At 39.3% G+C, this 16506-nt stretch overlaps 2 protein-coding genes across 7 annotated transcripts; one reads left to right on the top strand and one right to left on the bottom strand.

The window, feature by feature from the left end:
* The first annotated feature begins 6759 nt into the window (after positions 1-6759).
* Positions 6760-10497, top strand: LOC133739843 (glutathione reductase, chloroplastic). Of its 4 annotated transcripts, none has more exons than XM_062167651.1 (11): positions 6760-7143; positions 7274-7499; positions 7602-7880; positions 7980-8156; positions 8454-8507; positions 8664-8812; positions 9144-9207; positions 9284-9454; positions 9545-9682; positions 9947-10006; positions 10174-10497. In XM_062167651.1, exons 1-10 carry the CDS (start codon positions 6806-6808, stop codon positions 9983-9985), a joined length of 1635 nt encoding a protein of 544 aa, XP_062023635.1. In that variant the 5' UTR covers positions 6760-6805; the 3' UTR covers positions 9986-10006; positions 10174-10497. The 4 variants fall into 4 exon arrangements, with proteins under 4 accessions (XP_062023635.1, XP_062023633.1, XP_062023634.1 ...); XM_062167649.1 differs by having other exon boundaries at positions 10144-10497; XM_062167650.1 differs by having other exon boundaries at positions 9947-10020.
* A 966-nt stretch (positions 10498-11463) lies between these two features.
* LOC133738378 (U3 small nucleolar RNA-associated protein 18 homolog) lies at positions 11464-14911 on the bottom strand. Of its 3 annotated transcripts, none has more exons than XM_062165905.1 (3): positions 14750-14911; positions 13937-14633; positions 11464-13460 (listed from the first exon to the last, which is right to left on the bottom strand). In XM_062165905.1, exon 3 carries the CDS (start codon positions 13433-13435, stop codon positions 11738-11740), a length of 1698 nt encoding a protein of 565 aa, XP_062021889.1. In that variant the 5' UTR covers positions 13436-13460; positions 13937-14633; positions 14750-14911; the 3' UTR covers positions 11464-11737. The 3 variants fall into 3 exon arrangements, with proteins under 3 accessions (XP_062021889.1, XP_062021890.1, XP_062021891.1); XM_062165906.1 differs by having other exon boundaries at positions 13937-14627; XM_062165907.1 differs by lacking the exons at positions 13937-14633; positions 14750-14911 and adding an exon at positions 13638-13661.
* Positions 14912-16506: the final 1595 nt, after the last annotated feature.

The following is a 16506-nucleotide window of genomic DNA, read 5'->3' as shown; positions in this document are numbered from 1 at the left end:
ATGCTACTTCTGCAGCGGGCTTATTATTTGTGCAGGCTCACATGCTGTGCAAGAAGTGCGACAGCACAGCGCCCAAAATTGAGAGGGCCGCAAATTCTTTTTTTATTTAATTTTTTTTCCTAAGGCTTTATGTTTATATAATAAATATAAAAAATTAAATATGAAATGGCCATATTTTTTTTTTAAGGGTGAACATTTAGTCAATGAAGAGTACACTGATAGGGAGGAATTGGTTGATGATACTGGAGAGAATGCATGGGAATGGCAATGAAGTTGTTGAGGGTTTTATGTGAGATCTTTTGTAATTTTTTTGTCGCTGTAAACTTCACATTTAAATTGAATATTAGGTTATTTCAAGTATAAGTTTGAGTTATGAATTTGATGAGTTTTCAATGAATTTGTCTTCCTAATATTTTTATATAAGACTAAAACTTAGTGGGCTGCATTTTTAGTTTTCGCATGGAGCCTCCGAAAATTTGAGATGGCTTTGACATAGTGTTATAATTATTCTGAATAAGTTATAGTAAAAACAATCGGTATATATTCATACAGTACGTAGTTGGTGTGGCGTGGTCTGAGCATGGCAGAAATGGCGGTGATTACCGCTATATTGATCACCAACCAGCCTCTTCCCGATGGAATCCAACCCTATAGCAGCTATGGGTCCTGGAAGAGCTATATGGACATGGATTAAAGACACTGAGAGCACAACAAATCGAGGGAGTGACTGTGCGGCTTTGACACTTTGGAAAGGTCGAAGGAAAAATGTCTTTTCTACTGGTTTCAGAACCACCGAGCGAGAGAGAGGAAGAAGTGACAACGGTGAACTCACGTCCATGCCTCTGTCTCACTCTAAGGAACAACAACTACTTTGGAGTAACAAATAATCTGCAAGAGCCAAGAGGTATTGGTTTTGGGACTGTACGTACTGTATCAAATATATTTTCATCTCTCTCCAAGTAATATATGGAACTAGGGCTCAACACTGGGGCCGGTGAGGCTACCTCCTTTAGATCACTTACACTGATCAATAATTCTACACACCATACTAAATATTACATATATAGATTATGAGAGGAGAGACTCTATGGTTGTGTTCATAATAATCACAGGTTATGGAAATTGTCTACTTGTAGCTGCACAACTGAGAAGTTGAGCACCAGAATACTTAACACGCTGTTTTCTTGCTGATCAGGTATGCATCATTTTCTACATATGTGGTTCTTAGACTTAATTGTATCTAACCGAAATCTCAAGATTGAAAAGATAGAAAGGGATTGAATGCTAGAAGTTTTTACTTTTTTACATTATGTATGTGCATATGTTTCAATTGTTACTGTAAATTCGCAGGAATCATCTTTAGTGTTGCAAAAGAGGTCTGGGGACCGGCAATTACTCCGGTCAATTGGTGGTGGAGCAATCCTACTCGGCTACACCGACCTCGAAAGCACAACGAACAAACGCATCAGCTACACTAATATACACAAAGCTCTTGGACTATCATCACCACCATTACGATTACGGTACCTCTTTATTGAAGAAAGGGGGGGGGGGGGGGGGGGGGGGGAGGAGGTGTGTTTGACGTTTTAGCAAAGTATTTTTTATTTTCTTAAATATTGTTATGAAAATATTTACGTACCCTTTTTTTTTTTTACCTATTTACGTACCTTTTTTTTCACCTATTTACGTACCGTTTCTTTTCCCTACTTATGTACCCTTTCTTTTTCTGTAAATAAATTATTCTCCATCACCTACCTACTTATGTACCCTTTCTTTTTCTGTAAATAATTTATTAATTTATCAAATTATTTTTTATTTTCTTAAATATTGTTATATGTTCAATGTGCTATGTTGACTGATGAGCATATAATTGAGAGTGTTTTGGGAAATGAACAAGATGATGAAGTTTAAGATGATAGTTCTACTATGGAGCCTGTTTCGTGAAAGAAATCTCTCAAAGCATTGATGACACTGAATAAGTTTTTGTTGCAACATAAGAAAACCACACCAGAACTTCTTACCATGTAAAGAAAAATAATAGATGAGATTTAAGGTGACATCAGTTTCAAAAAGACAAACAACGATTGAGTCATTCTTTATGAAGATTTCATAGTCGAATTATAAATATTAAGGAATTATTAATTTATTTATTACAAGGGGTGTATATGATTTTTATTAAGAATATTATCTTGTAAATTTAGCTATTATTAATTTAGCACGTTGTCTCCAAGTCGGGACCGACTAAAATTATTATTTAATCGAAATTATTAATTTATAGAGTACGTATTAAACTATGGAGAGTCTACTGTATCTTATTTTTTGTATTGTTGATCGAGGGCGATCGAGTTATATATGTCTCCAGGCGAGCATCTACCTTTGTTTGATGTCTCCAGGCCAGCATCTACGTACCCTTTCTTTGATGTCTCCAGGCCAGCATCTACCTACTCACGTACCCTTTCTTTCACCTATTTACTACTCTTTATTTTACCTACTTACGTACCCTTTCTTTTTCTATGCTCAGAGGGCATAGCACTTGCGTAAGTAAATGCATGGAATTAAACTGTCCGGAGAGAGAGAGTCAGAGAGGAAGGGAGGGTGGGGGCCTAGAGTAAGATAGTACATACACGAACTACGATGCAAATAAACTTTGAGCACGGCAGAAAATCAGGTAGATCGAGTTCGAAGTGGGTCTTTGAAGATGAGGTAAAAATAAATTAAGCCCTACTTTTCCATCAGTTGAAAAGTTCCATATAGATTAATAGAAGTCACAAAACAAATCGTGCAATTGAGCACGGAGTGATTAATGGCATGTAAGAATTAATCTAATCTGAAAGTGATCATGAATTAATCTAGAAGCAGCGAGCAAGATATTCCATTTGACAAAAAGCCAATCATTGCTTTAACATCGATCTAAATAAAACAAACAACCCTGCCAAGCTAGTACCATCGACTATCTAGAGGATCCCTAGCTGGCTAGCTTGTATTGTACGTAACGTTATGATGTTAATTTGCTGCCTCAAATCTTCATATATGAGGTCAAAGAAATTATACTTTCGTCAATACAAAGGAATAATTGTAAGCTGCAAGAAATCAAAGCTTAAAAACGATCCATCAGCATGATCGATCGAATGTCATCATCATCTATACATATATATGTATATATAGGATTTTTCTCAGGTAAGAATGTCCTTAGTTTTTCTTATGTAACGGATTTACTGTTTTCACCCACTTTCCGATCATATTTTCACATCTTAACCGTTCAGTTTTTAGGTCCTAATGTATGGATCACCTTTGCAAAATTTCAGCCAATTTGGTGATCGTTAAGGCGTCCAAAACTGCAATTTACACGAACGAACCGAATCTGTCGAACCGGAACCGTTCGTTTACATTGTTATAATTTGCAGTTTTGGATGCCTTAATGATCACCAATTTGGCTGAAATTTTGCAGAGGTGATCCATACATTAGGACCTAAAAACTGAACGGTTAAGATGTGAAAATTTGATCGGAACGTGGGTGAAAACCGGAAATCCGTACCTAAGAAAAACTAAGGACGTCCTTAGTGTAGCCGGACTGTATATATATATATACAGGCCCGATCAAGGGCGGACGTCCGCACTGTCGCTAAAGTGCGGACGTCGATGCAGCAGGCGGCTTCCAGGCGGCGGCGGGGGCGCGGGTTGGCCGGAGGGAGGCCGAAGGCGTCCCAGACCTCTTCTGGGCGGCGTTCGAGGTCAGAGGAGGTCGGGCTTGCCGGTTTCTGGGCAGCCACCTCACATGCAGTTGCAGGTTCTGTGCAGCACAGCAGAACCGTCGCCGGCGACTCCATCGGACCGCAGACCCCTCCGCACGACCCCCAGCATCCCTCCGGCAAGCAGCGCCGCGCCGTCGCCGCTTGATCGAGGCCGGAGCAGCGACGTCCGCACTTTTTCTGAGTTGCGGATGTCCGCTCTCGAACGGATCCGTATATATATATATTTAACAGCGATAAAATATTGTTAGCTCAGTTAGTGAGCAATTCAAACAACTACGTGTACAAATTGAATCGTACAGTTCAATCAATGGGAAATTATAGTTCACTGGGGCCTGGGCAAATGAAGTACTCGTAATTAATTCGTAAATGCATTATGCATTTAATTTTTAGAGGTCCAAGAATTGATAATTTACATTCTTCACTCACATGTTTCTTAATAACAGTAAAAAAAATTCGATACTTTTTAATCGATCTATGATTTTGTGAAAAAAAAAAAAAAACTCGATATTTTGGAGGGCAAAGCTCTTCGTTCTCGTTTGCGGATTGCTTTCCAAACCTCTTATGCTCTTACTCAACTTTTGGGCTGAAAGTTTGTGAAAATATAAGATTGTAAATAGTGTGATGTGTGATTAAGTTAGCTAATTAGGAATTAGGAAACACGAAAAATATGAACAAAAGTTGAAACAGATAGTGTGATCATCAAAGTCATGCTCTCTTCCTTTTCTTTCTTTTAGATTAGAAGGTCCTGATTGAATTAGCATGATTTGTTACCATAAAATAAACCTCTAGCTCATTGATACCAACAATATGTTAGAATAAGATAGAGCTTCAAATGCTGCTTACTGTTGAGTAGATTTTCATTTATGATTTTCATTTGTGTAAGATATCAGAGTAAATTAAATAGTAGCAATCCTATGAGCTTGAAAATCAAGAAAAAAAAGATAACAACTGGACAGTGCTTGGTAGTAAACTCAAGATGTAGCTAGATACCTTCACATGTTGCTTATTGTCGACAAATATAGAATATTTTTATTTATAATTTTTATATGTGTACTCCTTATTGCTTATCATTGGCAAAAATATAATATTTTCATTTATTATGTTTATGTGTAAGATATCGGAGTAAAATAAATAGTAATAGTCCAATGAGCTAGACAATCAATAAAATAGGAAATGTAAACTATGCTTATAGTAGTAGACTTAGGATTTAGATCCTAATAACATGTATGTTTATTAAATATAAAAATGGTGTAGCATTTTGTGAATATTTCAAATTCTCGCTTTAATAGTGGCAAATTTTTCTTAAAGCTAAATTCATTATCAGTCTTTGAACTCTCTTACTTCGGTTAGTTTGAACACGATTATTGAAACAATCAATGCAATACTAGGGCTCTAAATTTCATATCAACTTCATACTTCCGTTTAATTTTTGTCAGTATTCCATTAAAATGAAGCACATGTCACACACTCTTCACAAATTAAGTACAAAAATAATCGCCTATTTCACTATTTGTATATAATAGTCTCTCTCATTTCTCATGTTTTTTTTTCTTCTGTACTCTTGATACATCCGGTATATAATTTTCAACACGTTTCCTCATATACATCCGGTATATAATTTTCATCTAGAAAACAGATAAATTAAGTTAGATAAGCAACCAATTAGATATGCAAAGCTTTCGGAAAACCTCTTTGCAAAACCCTATGCCTCTCTCTCTCTCTCTCTCGTTTTCTGGTTGGCCTCCTCCCTCGGTCGACGGTGACGATGTACCTTCGATCGAAAAAGAGGGGCTAGCCCTTCTCTACAGTCCAAATCTTGGTGGTGCAGGAGGGCTTCCCCGACGACACTCCATGCTTTCAGGCTTTAGTCTATCTGTTCCCCTTGCGGAGATGGTCATTCTTGGTGGCTGTGTGAGTGATCTGTTTGCCACTGGTAGTGGCGCGAGTGCCTTGGTCGCTGAAAGTGTTGGGTTGTATGATATGGGAGGTGATCGGATCTAGCTTTATGGAGACAATGAGAGCTTTGTTTCTGGTGGTGGCGATGGGATCGCGTCTCTGGGATTGGCGGCGATGGTAGCTAGGGCTTGGGACTTAGAGGGCTCCTTCTGTTTTCGTGGCCTCTCGCAGCGGCTGGTAGGGTTGGATCGATCTCTAGGGGATAAATTGGAGAGGGAGGCCAATACTTTGGCTGATGAGGTTACTCGAGCCGTCGGAGGCTATGACGGTGGTTCACGAAGCGGTGGTGTTGGTGACCTGAAAAAGGTCAGGGTGCCCTTAGCAATTTATGCTTGAGCCATTTGGGCTTTGATTTGGCCTGTGGACCGGGGTTGGGTGGCTTGGACCCTAAATTTTGGGTTATGGGTTTCCTTAGTTAAGGGAATGGAGGACGGGTTGTCATCCTCTAACCCAAATATTGTTTAATGTTGTTTTGGGTCGCAAAGACTAGATGCTCGGTTGCAACTTTTATTCACCTGCTTTTGAGCATCTAGGTTTTTGTTGGAATAATGGTGCGTGAAATTCCTCAAAAGGTGGGTCCCTCAGGAGTGTGTTGTTTCTGACATTACTTGCTGAATTATAAAATTAGCTGACTTCTTTCGATTCAAAAAAAGCAACCGATCAAGAAGTAAGTAGCACAGTAAATTGATGAGAATAAATAACGTCTCTGATTATGTGAAGGTCTTTTCTAAAGTAATTTTCGGAATTACGAGGAATTCAAAGTGGGAAGAAGTAAGTGGTGATAGAATAGAGATGCCATTCAACATCCATGCGACGTACAAGCAAATTCAAACTTGATAACCACATCCATCACCCGATTCACCCCTCAAACACGGACACCTGTCAAGATTTTTCGATAACAAACAATAAAAATAAACCCCTTGAGAGAATTTTCTTTTCTTCACTTTGATTTGAAGTTTGAAGTCTTGAAGAGGTACAATGAGAAATGAACTCAATCTCTCACCGTTGACTATTGGACCCACCAAAAGTCAAACCTTTTATACACATACACTCGGTGCAGAAGGTGAGGCACTCACTCAAAAACAGAAAGAGCAAAAATGGCGAGCTGCTCTCTCTCCACCACCATCTCTTCCTACCCATCACTCCAAACCCTCCTCTTCCCCAAAAAGCTTCCATCTTTCCTCTCTCTTCCCCAAACCCTAACCTCCCCTCACCTCCGCTCCGCCTCCCGCCGCCGCGCGTCCTCCACACGCGCCCAGTCCGACAACGTCGCCGACTCCTCCCGCCACTACGATTTCGACCTCTTCACCATCGGCGCCGGCAGCGGCGGCGTCCGCGCCTCCCGCTTCGCCTCCAATTTCGGCTCCAGGGTCGCCGTCTGCGAGCTCCCCTTCTCCACCATCTCCTCCGACACCACCGGCGGCGTCGGCGGCACGTAAGCCTTTGAACCCACCCTACTAGTTGATTTGGAAATTAAATTACTTAAGCTTTTTTTTTTTGAATGATTGTGAATTTTCAGCTTCGTGAAATGTTGTTATTGATTGTGTCTGGTCTCTTGTTTAAAGGTGTGTGCTTCGTGGATGTGTGCCCAAGAAGCTACTGGTTTACGCTTCGAAATATACACATGAATTTGATGACAGCATTGGCTATGGGTGGAAGTACGAAACTGAGCCGAAGCATGACTGGAGCACATTGATGGCTAACAAGAATGCTGAGCTGCAGCGCCTCACTGGTATTTACAAGAATGTGCTCAAGAATGCTAATGTCACTTTGGTCCAAGGCCGCGGAAAGGTAGCCGAAAACCGAAACTAAACTGTTTTATTTGTAATGTGATGGATGCAAATGTGTGGGAGTTTTGAATGTTGAATGTGGTGTTTTGGTTGAGTGGATTAGGTAGTGGACCCGCACACGGTTGATGTAGATGGGAAGTTGTATTCTGCTAGACATATACTAATTTCGGTTGGGGGGAGACCCTTTATTCCCGATATTCCTGGAAGTGAGTACGCAATAGATTCTGATGCTGCTCTTGATTTGCCTGAGAAGCCGGGGAAAATAGCAATAGTTGGTGGTGGATACATTGCCTTGGAGTTTGCTGGTATCTTCAATGGTCTGAGGAGTGATGTCCATGTGTTTATACGGCAAAAGCAAGTTTTGAGGGGTTTTGATGAAGAGGTGAGGAACCATGTTTCAGGCTAGCATTCCTTAATTGGTTAATAACCATGATAGAAGTCTCTCTTTAGTGGTCTAATATGTGCTTTTGTATTCCTGCAGATTAGAGGTTTTGTTTCTGAACAGATGTCTGTGAGAGGGATTGAGTTCCATACAGAGGAGTCTCCCCAGGCTATCTTAAAATCAGCTGATGGTTCATTTTCCCTGAAAACTAACAAAGGAACAGTTGGAGGGTTCTCACATGTTATGTTTGCAACAGGGCGTAGACCTAACACAAAGGTTTGAACTTGGAACTTTTTATTTTGTTGTTAGATTGCCGCTCGTCTTCAGGTCCATTGCCACAAGCCAAAGAGTGTCCCATCAAGGCAGGGTTGTAACCATCTTGAAATTAAAAGTTCTTTTAAATCTTTGATTGGGACTCTCCTGCCTTGATGCAGCTCTATACTAGTGCATGCTGGCAAAACTGAAGATGCCCGTCTGCAATGATAATAATCTTTGAATTAATGCGAATTTTACAACTGCAATCTAAAGGCTATCATCATAGTTGTAAGTAATTGAACTTCTGCTTCATTGCAGAATTTAGGATTGGAGGAGGTAGGGGTGAAAATTGCCAAAAATGGAGCAATAGAGGTAGTGTTCCTTACTATGTTATAAATTTATTTATTTCAATTGTTAGATGCTTTCGGTTAAAGATGACCAAATATTGGGAAATAAATGCAGAGGTTTGTTCTGAGCTTCTTTTTTTTCTTTTTTTTTGAGATCGTCTTATTCATTATTTTTTCTCAGGTTGATGAATTCTCTCGTACATCGGTTCCCTCAATTTGGGCTGTGGGAGATGTTACAGACCGAGTGAATCTGACTCCAGTTGCTTTGATGGAAGGCGGCGCATTAGCAAAAACACTTTTTCTGAATGAGCCCACAAAACCTGATTACAGGTAACTTACTACCTTGTTGCTACTCGGATTTTAAATTTTAAGCTAGGTACTCCATAAATATCTATGCTAGTAGAATACATGAAAAGGATTAAGCATTATGTACATAATTACTTTTACATTATTGACCTGAAAAGGACTAAGCATTATGTAGCAAATGAGTAATAAACTAATAATTGACCTGAAATACCGTTGTATACGTTTTCAAGGAAATTTACATAGTAAGGTGAAAATAACCTTTGTGTGTCAATATGTATAGAGGAATTAGGGTTTATTATTATTGAGTGCACTGTGTATAAGTTCTAATATCTGATATTTTCTTTATTTCGAATAGCGCGATTCCTTCTGCTGTGTTTTCCCAGCCACCCATTGGGCAAGTTGGTCTTTCTGAAGAACAGGTGACAAAAGTTATTTTGTATATCTACAATTGCTGGAAATTGGCCTTTTATCTTAAAATTGCAGTTATTTTTGCAGGCTACAGAACAATATGGTGATGTTGATATCTACACATCAAACTTCAGGCCCATGAAGGCCACTCTCTCAGGGTTGCCAGATCGAGTCTTCATGAAACTTATAGTGTGTGCAAAGACAAACAAACTTCTGGGTTTGCACATGTGCGGAGAAGATTCACCCGAAATTGTTCAGGTTAATGCAATTGTCCTTTATTTGTTATTTCGGTCAAATCAGAAATTTAATTTCTGCAGCTTAAGCGGTAGTGTATTTGTTAAATTCCAGGGGTTTGCAGTTGCTGTTAAAGCTGGCTTGACAAAGGCAGACTTAGATGCCACGATAGGTATTCACCCGACAGCCGCTGAAGAGTTTGTCACAATGAGGACTCCTACTCGGAAGATCAGAAAAAACCCTCTGTCTCAGGTTTGTTGAGGACATAGAGCATTATTGTATTTCCACTGTAATGACAAAACTGTTATTTCACCATATGATTCATAAAGTTTCCTGACTTATTCCTAGGTAGCACATATCCTGACCTCTTTTACTGCTTAAGAAGTGTACAAACCTTTCAATATGTATTAGATGCTTTGAATTTGAATGTTTTATGTTCACTTTCTAAAGGTTTGCTACTTGAGTGGTTTGTGGACCCCTCTTATTATGTTATTTAATGAACACAAACTTTTCCAGGAGAAGCCATCTGATGTGAAAGCTGCCGCTGGTGTTTGATCTGCAAGACACAGCTTCAAGGTGTGAACAGTCTTGTGAGTGCCTAATAACTATAGTATGTTCGTTTTTGAGGCAGGAAGATTGTTATGCTAATAGTAATAACTAATAATGGGTAGAAATAGCTCTTTGTGACTGATTTGTGAAAAATTACTGGGCAGGTTGTCACTCACAAAATTTGTACATGAAAGCCTTTTTGAACAGATGGTGCCGGACACAGTTAGCAGCTGTTGAGGTTCTCAGGTGAATATAGATGATGCATGTTTCCTCTGGGCTAGCGATGAACTTGAACATCTCGGAAAGTATTCCTATACTGTGGTAGAGCGATTTTTGGTTTAGTATGAGCTGTGATCTAGCTCCCTTAACAGAAATTTAGTTTTGCATTAGTGGATCGAGTATAATTTTTCTCTTCATTGTTCCTTTTCTTTTCGCATCTCTCTGTGTACAATATACACACTTATATAAGAGAATTTGTTACATAAAGAAATGCTTATAATTTTTTTTAATTTTTTGTATGATGTTTCCATGTTACTCTGATCAGCCATTAACCCCCCACAAAAATTGTAACAATATTTTCATGCAGTACTTTTCATTTCTCTACCAAGAACTTTTGTCGCAAAAGCCTTTAAAAGTTGAGATGAAAGGGATACAGTGACACCTTGGCTGTTGAATAATTTGTCGGAAAAGGTGTCATGCGACATAGAGGATTGTAATAAAATTGTTTGATCATGTTCTTGGAATGGAAAACCTAGGACTCGAATCTGAAGATGATGGAATCAACTTTCTCAAGAGAATGCAATATTAGTTCCAGAATCTTTAAATCATTGCAATTTGGGTTCATGTTTATCCATTTTTTCAATTTTGCTCATTATGTCCATCTGATACATGTTCATCAGTATCTTCTGAGGACCCTTTCACAAGGTTGACCCTGTAGTGATGCACCTTGTACAGCAACAACTTTCCGTGAAACCTCCACCGGGGATGAAATCCAAACACTGGGGATTATGCAGGGTCTTCTTGTGCGGAGGCCAGCTTTAAAACACAGTAAACGATGGAACATGCATGTACCAACTTCAAGCTGTTCTTCATGCTCGAACAAAGAGCCAGTATCTGAAAAACAGTGGTGAACTTGAGAAAATCTAATTCATTTTCTCGATTGTCTTGATGAGTTTTCTCTTGCACCCTAAAAACTCTTATCTATTGTAGATGGTGACAATCACACTTTCTGAACCAGCAGCAAACAATGTTCCATTTGGAGATGTGCAAAGAGCTGTGCCCCATTTGGAGACTGCAGTAGTGAAATCATGCAATGGATCTTTTCGGTGATAGGAAGATCATCATCAGTAGACCAGCTCGATCTGTGACTAGTATATCTTCCAATTGCATGTCCCATGTTCATCCATTTTGCTGTTCTGATGATTATGTCATTTTGAGGTTGAAAACAAGAACACATCATCCATCCAATTAAAAGGGAAGCAAAGTGATCACAAATGTATCCCTCATGAAAATTAAATAAAACCTGTAGATTCCTTGCCAGTAAGGGATGAGGAAATGGAGATAAACTACTCCGAAAACCTTAATACAAAATTGGGGCTACATTACTTAAAAGGATGAAAAAAGAAAAGAAAAAAAGAGCATTATGGGTCTAAACTACAGGTGTTTTCTTGTAAACAAGGAAAACCTCAAGACCAAGACTACAAGAATACAGAGAAAAGTACAACTGAATCTGCCAAGGAACCTTTCACAACATTCACCCTATGCATCATGGTAGTGATGCAACTTGTACAGCAACACTTTTCCAGCAGCATTTCCCATGGCCATGAAACCTCCACCAGGACTGAAGTCCAAACACCGGGGATAGTGCAGGGTCTTCTTTTGCGGAGGCCAGTTAGAGAACACAGTCAATGATGGAACATGCACCAACTTCAAGCTGTTCTTCTTCATGCTCGAACAAATAGCCAGTATTTGAGAATCAGTATTGAACTTGAGAAAATCTACTTTGGTTGTGAGATTTTCGACTGTCTTGATGGGTTTTCTCTTGCCCCCTAAGAACTCCTCTCTGTTGTAGATATTGACAATCCCACTGTCTGAACCAGCAGCAAACAGTTTTCCATTTGGAGATGTACACAGAGCAGTGCCATTTATACAACCTTCATCAACAGCCTTATGGAAGCAAGCTCCTGTTCTCAAATCCCAGTGGTAAATCTGTCCATCTCCGCCAGAGCTCAATAATTGCTTCCCATCTTCAGAAAAAGCTAAAGAACGAGCAGTTCCATTCATCTTCAGTGTCCCAATCAATTCCTTTGTTTTAGAGGAAACCAACAAGATATATCCTTCATTGCCCACAAAGGCAATTGTACTAGAATCAGGGGAAACCTCAAAAACTTCCAAGCTTTTTTCCTCTCTACCAACAAGGGGTCCTATTCTATCAACTTTGGCCTTCACTAAATCAAAGCTGTAAAAGAACTTCCTCCTTCCAGCTATAATAACCTGAGAGCCATCAGGCAAGAAGGCTGCCTTCCGAATTGGACAGTCATCAATGAATATGCTTTCAATTTTAGCATTCCGTTTTCCATCAATCTGGAAAAACCTAAGCCTTCGATCCAATCCAGCAGTCAGAAGCAACTGAGCATTTCTATGAAACTGCACTGAATTTATAGGACCATTAGAAGGTTCCTCTGCGTTAGCATCTGTCAGTACTGAATATTCAAGAAGCCCAGGCAACAGTTTTGAACTGCTCTTCACAACAAGATCCTCATTTGTTCGAAGGAGATCATCAACAGCTCCAACATCCTTGTAGCCACGGGCCACTACTGCCCTATCTTCATCATCTGATGATTCATCGTCAGAATATCTATTGTTCCTTGGCTCTGAATCAAGTTGAGCCCACTCCGTTCCTGGGTTCAGCTTAACATGTTGAGCCCTCAATCTTGAAACATACTCAGAACCAGAAATCAAACTCTCATCCTCTTCCTTCCTCAGCTTCCTTAATCTGTTAACTTTGGCAATATTCACATTGGCCTTTGCCTCTTCATCATCCTCCCAGACAGCTTTCCTTTGCTTAGTTTCCTCTTCCAATACTACTTCTCCATCATCTTCATCAACAGAAAGCACATTATTTGCAGAACGATCCACAAAGAACAAAGAAGAGCCGTTATCCACTGCATCTCCCGCTTCATCCTCATCCTCCTTCCCAAACTCCACTGGCGCATGAATGCTTCCAAACAAAAAGCTCTCCAGCTTCTTCATTTCCTTCTCTTGCTCCACCGCGTCTTTCTCATCAACTTCATTGCGCTGTTTCTTTCTCTTGTTCACCCTCATAACATCCAAACTCATTTCTTTCCCATCTCCATTCTCATCATTTGCTTGCATAAACGCAGGCTCATCGGGAACCTCCCTTTTGCTCTTGTTGGATTTAAAAGCCGAGGGGATATTCTGCGATATCAAACTCATCTTTCACACAACAATGCTTCAATTTCTGCAGAACCAAATCAAAACGAAACTGAGGTGACAATATGACATACAGCTATACAGGTGTAATGTTTATTGCAAGTAAGAATGATCAACTACAAAAATGATATCTTGGTGAACTATAACAACTCCAACACTAGTACTAAATTCTTAAAAGATTAAGTCTTTGAACTGTGTCACTAACCTAATAATCAATTCCTGAATTTCAAAGGTTCTAAGCATATTAGTTGGAACCAATTTTGTATGGGGACTGTCCTGTCCTTCATGGGTAAGCTTACCCATGAAGAATGTAGACAAGCTATGTATATTAACAGTCCATGTGGAAATTTAAGACAAAGTGAGTGACCAAGTATCAAAATCAATGAGCCGAAGAAAAATTGAGCAGCTGGGATACACGTGAATAAAAACCCAAACAACTACGAATCGAAATTTCAGTTTCAGGCATAAACAGAGAAGATTGCCGATAATTTAACAAGTACTGACCAGACCAGAGAGAGAGAGAGATGGGCTCTTCGGCGGCAAACCACAAACAAACAGAGAGCAAAGCTTTCAAAAGGGAGGGCGATGTGTTTTGGTTTTAAGATTTTTTAGGTTTCGGACCGAAAATTGTTCCATGCTCGGAGCTTGCCATGCTTGGGCACGTCAGCTTATTATGGACCGTTGGATATCAAGTCTGAAATCAACGGTTGAAAATGTTGACCGGGTGACCTGTTATCTTTCAACACTAAGCCACGTACCATCAGCAACACCAACACAATGGGACTGTATCATCCACAGACACAGATAATTCATTCACTCCCCAAATTCATAACTAAAAAAAACCCAGGGTCCCCAATTTAATTAGATCGAGAACGAGAACAAGAACTTTCATTCCGGTTCATGGCCCAAATATTAGAATTCCAAATCAAAATGTGATCTTTCACTATAAATCAAACCCGTGAATGCGATGCAGCTGGGAACTTAAAAAGAGTCCTCGTCCTCGACCTCGATCCATCTCATTCTAGTTTAATATACCGCAAACCCAGGGCCAAACCTCCGACCACCTCACTTTCAGCTATGACCACATGCACTTGCTTCGAAGAGGGTCCCGTCGCAACTCGCAACCACAGCCAAATGAAGCGGCAACTCTTCTACCATCCATCACCGGCAAACATGCATCAAATCTCACCATCACCTGTTTCTGGCAACACCCAAAGTTGGAAACGAACCAACACAACTTAGAATAGCTACCATGAGCAGTATAATTAAAAACCCAACTCAAGACGTAGAGTTCGTTGAGAAAGCTAAATTTCATACCTCATGCACTGCGCGAAAAGTGACCCTACTCGCCGGAAAACTTGGAGAAACCGTCGGCGACTCCCTCACCCAAAGATTGGACACATCGAGACTAGAGGCATAACGCGGCGAAGAGACAAATCTAACGGCACCGGAAGGCGGATCGTCCGATGACTCTGATCTGACTTGGGCTATTTATAGGCCCCAAATGATAATTAAAGGATGGTGCTGAGATCAAAGGTCCAGATCGCACCATCTAAAATTTCCTTTTTGTTAAACTAATTTAACTAGCTTCAGATTTTTGAAAATTGTCGAAAATATCTCTGGTGTGCCAAAAAACCTCCAAAAATTTCCACAAACTCATCGTGCATGTAGTGTACTTTATTATAGTGTCCCAAGCCTTGTATCTGTAGTCGTTATGTCATCATTCAACCAAGAGGTTATATATGTTATTTCGGTTGACTAAGTGGATCGAAGTCGAAACTATGATGAAATTGGCTAAATTTTTAACAACATACATATAATATTCCAATACTATCATCCAATGGTCAGTTCCCCCATTTTTATTTTCCTCGATCAGGTTGTTCTTTGAGAAATTTGATATATAAATTTATGTTTATAACGGTAAATACAGTTGACCAAGCAAATCAAAATCAAAATGAATGCGAAATTGGCTGAATTCAATATTCCCATTAAACGGTCAGTTTCTTCAAATTCATTTTCCACCATGTTGTCACTTTTTAAAGGTACTCATCACTTTAAATGCGACCTACTAGTTATACAAGATTAGTAGGCATACTGATATTTCTTACGGTCCGCAAAATCGAAATAGAAATTTTTTTTTGTTTTTAATCATTCACATGTATCCATGACATATTTATAGACATCGTGTGAAAAAATTAGCATGTTTCATGGTCGTTATGTCATCGTCAATCAAGAGGTTATATATGTTACTTCGGTTGATTAAGTGGATCGAAGTCTAAATTATGACGAAATTAGCTAAATTTTTTATAACATACATAAATTATTCCAATACTCTTATCCAACAGTCGGTTGCCTCATTTTCATTTTTCTCGAAGGGGTTACTCTTTGAGAAATATGATATATAAATATATATTTATAAAAGTAATTATAGTTGTCCAAGCGGATTGAAGTCGAAAATAATACGAAATTGGCTGAATCATTAACAATAACCATAAAACATTTCAATCTTCCCATCGGACGGTCAGTTTCTTCAAATTCGTTTTCCACCTTGTAATGACGTTGATCCACTCGGTCAACCAATTAAGGCTTAATATCCCCATATATTTTCACTACAAGCTTCAAAGAGCAAGGGTGTCATCGGATCGTACACTTGAGACATTGTCCGTTAGATATGACAAGCACATCATTTTAGGCTTCGGGTTCAAAATTCAGAGAATTCCATAATAGTAATGACGTCAATCCACTCGGTCAACCAATTAACGCTTAATAACCCTATATTTTTTCACTACAAGCTTCAAAGAGCAAAGGTGTCATCGGATCGTACACTTGAGACATTGTCCGTTAGATATAACAAGTACATCATTTTAGGCTTCGGGTTCAAAATTCAAACAATTCCGTGATAGTAAAGACGTGGATCCACTCGGTCAACCGATTAAGGCTAAATAACCCTATATTTTTTCACTACAAACTTCAAAGAGCAAGGGTGTCATCAAATCGTACACTTGAGACATTGTCCGTTAGATATAACAAGTACATCATTTTAGGATTCGGGTTCAAAATTCAGACAATTCCGT

The sequence above is a fragment of the Rosa rugosa genome, chromosome 3, assembly GCF_958449725.1.
Source record: "Rosa rugosa chromosome 3, drRosRugo1.1, whole genome shotgun sequence".
Lineage (NCBI taxonomy): Eukaryota > Viridiplantae > Streptophyta > Magnoliopsida > Rosales > Rosaceae > Rosa > Rosa rugosa.
The sequence above is the reverse complement of the archived record's forward strand: the minus strand, read 5'-3'. Positions and strand labels throughout refer to the sequence as shown.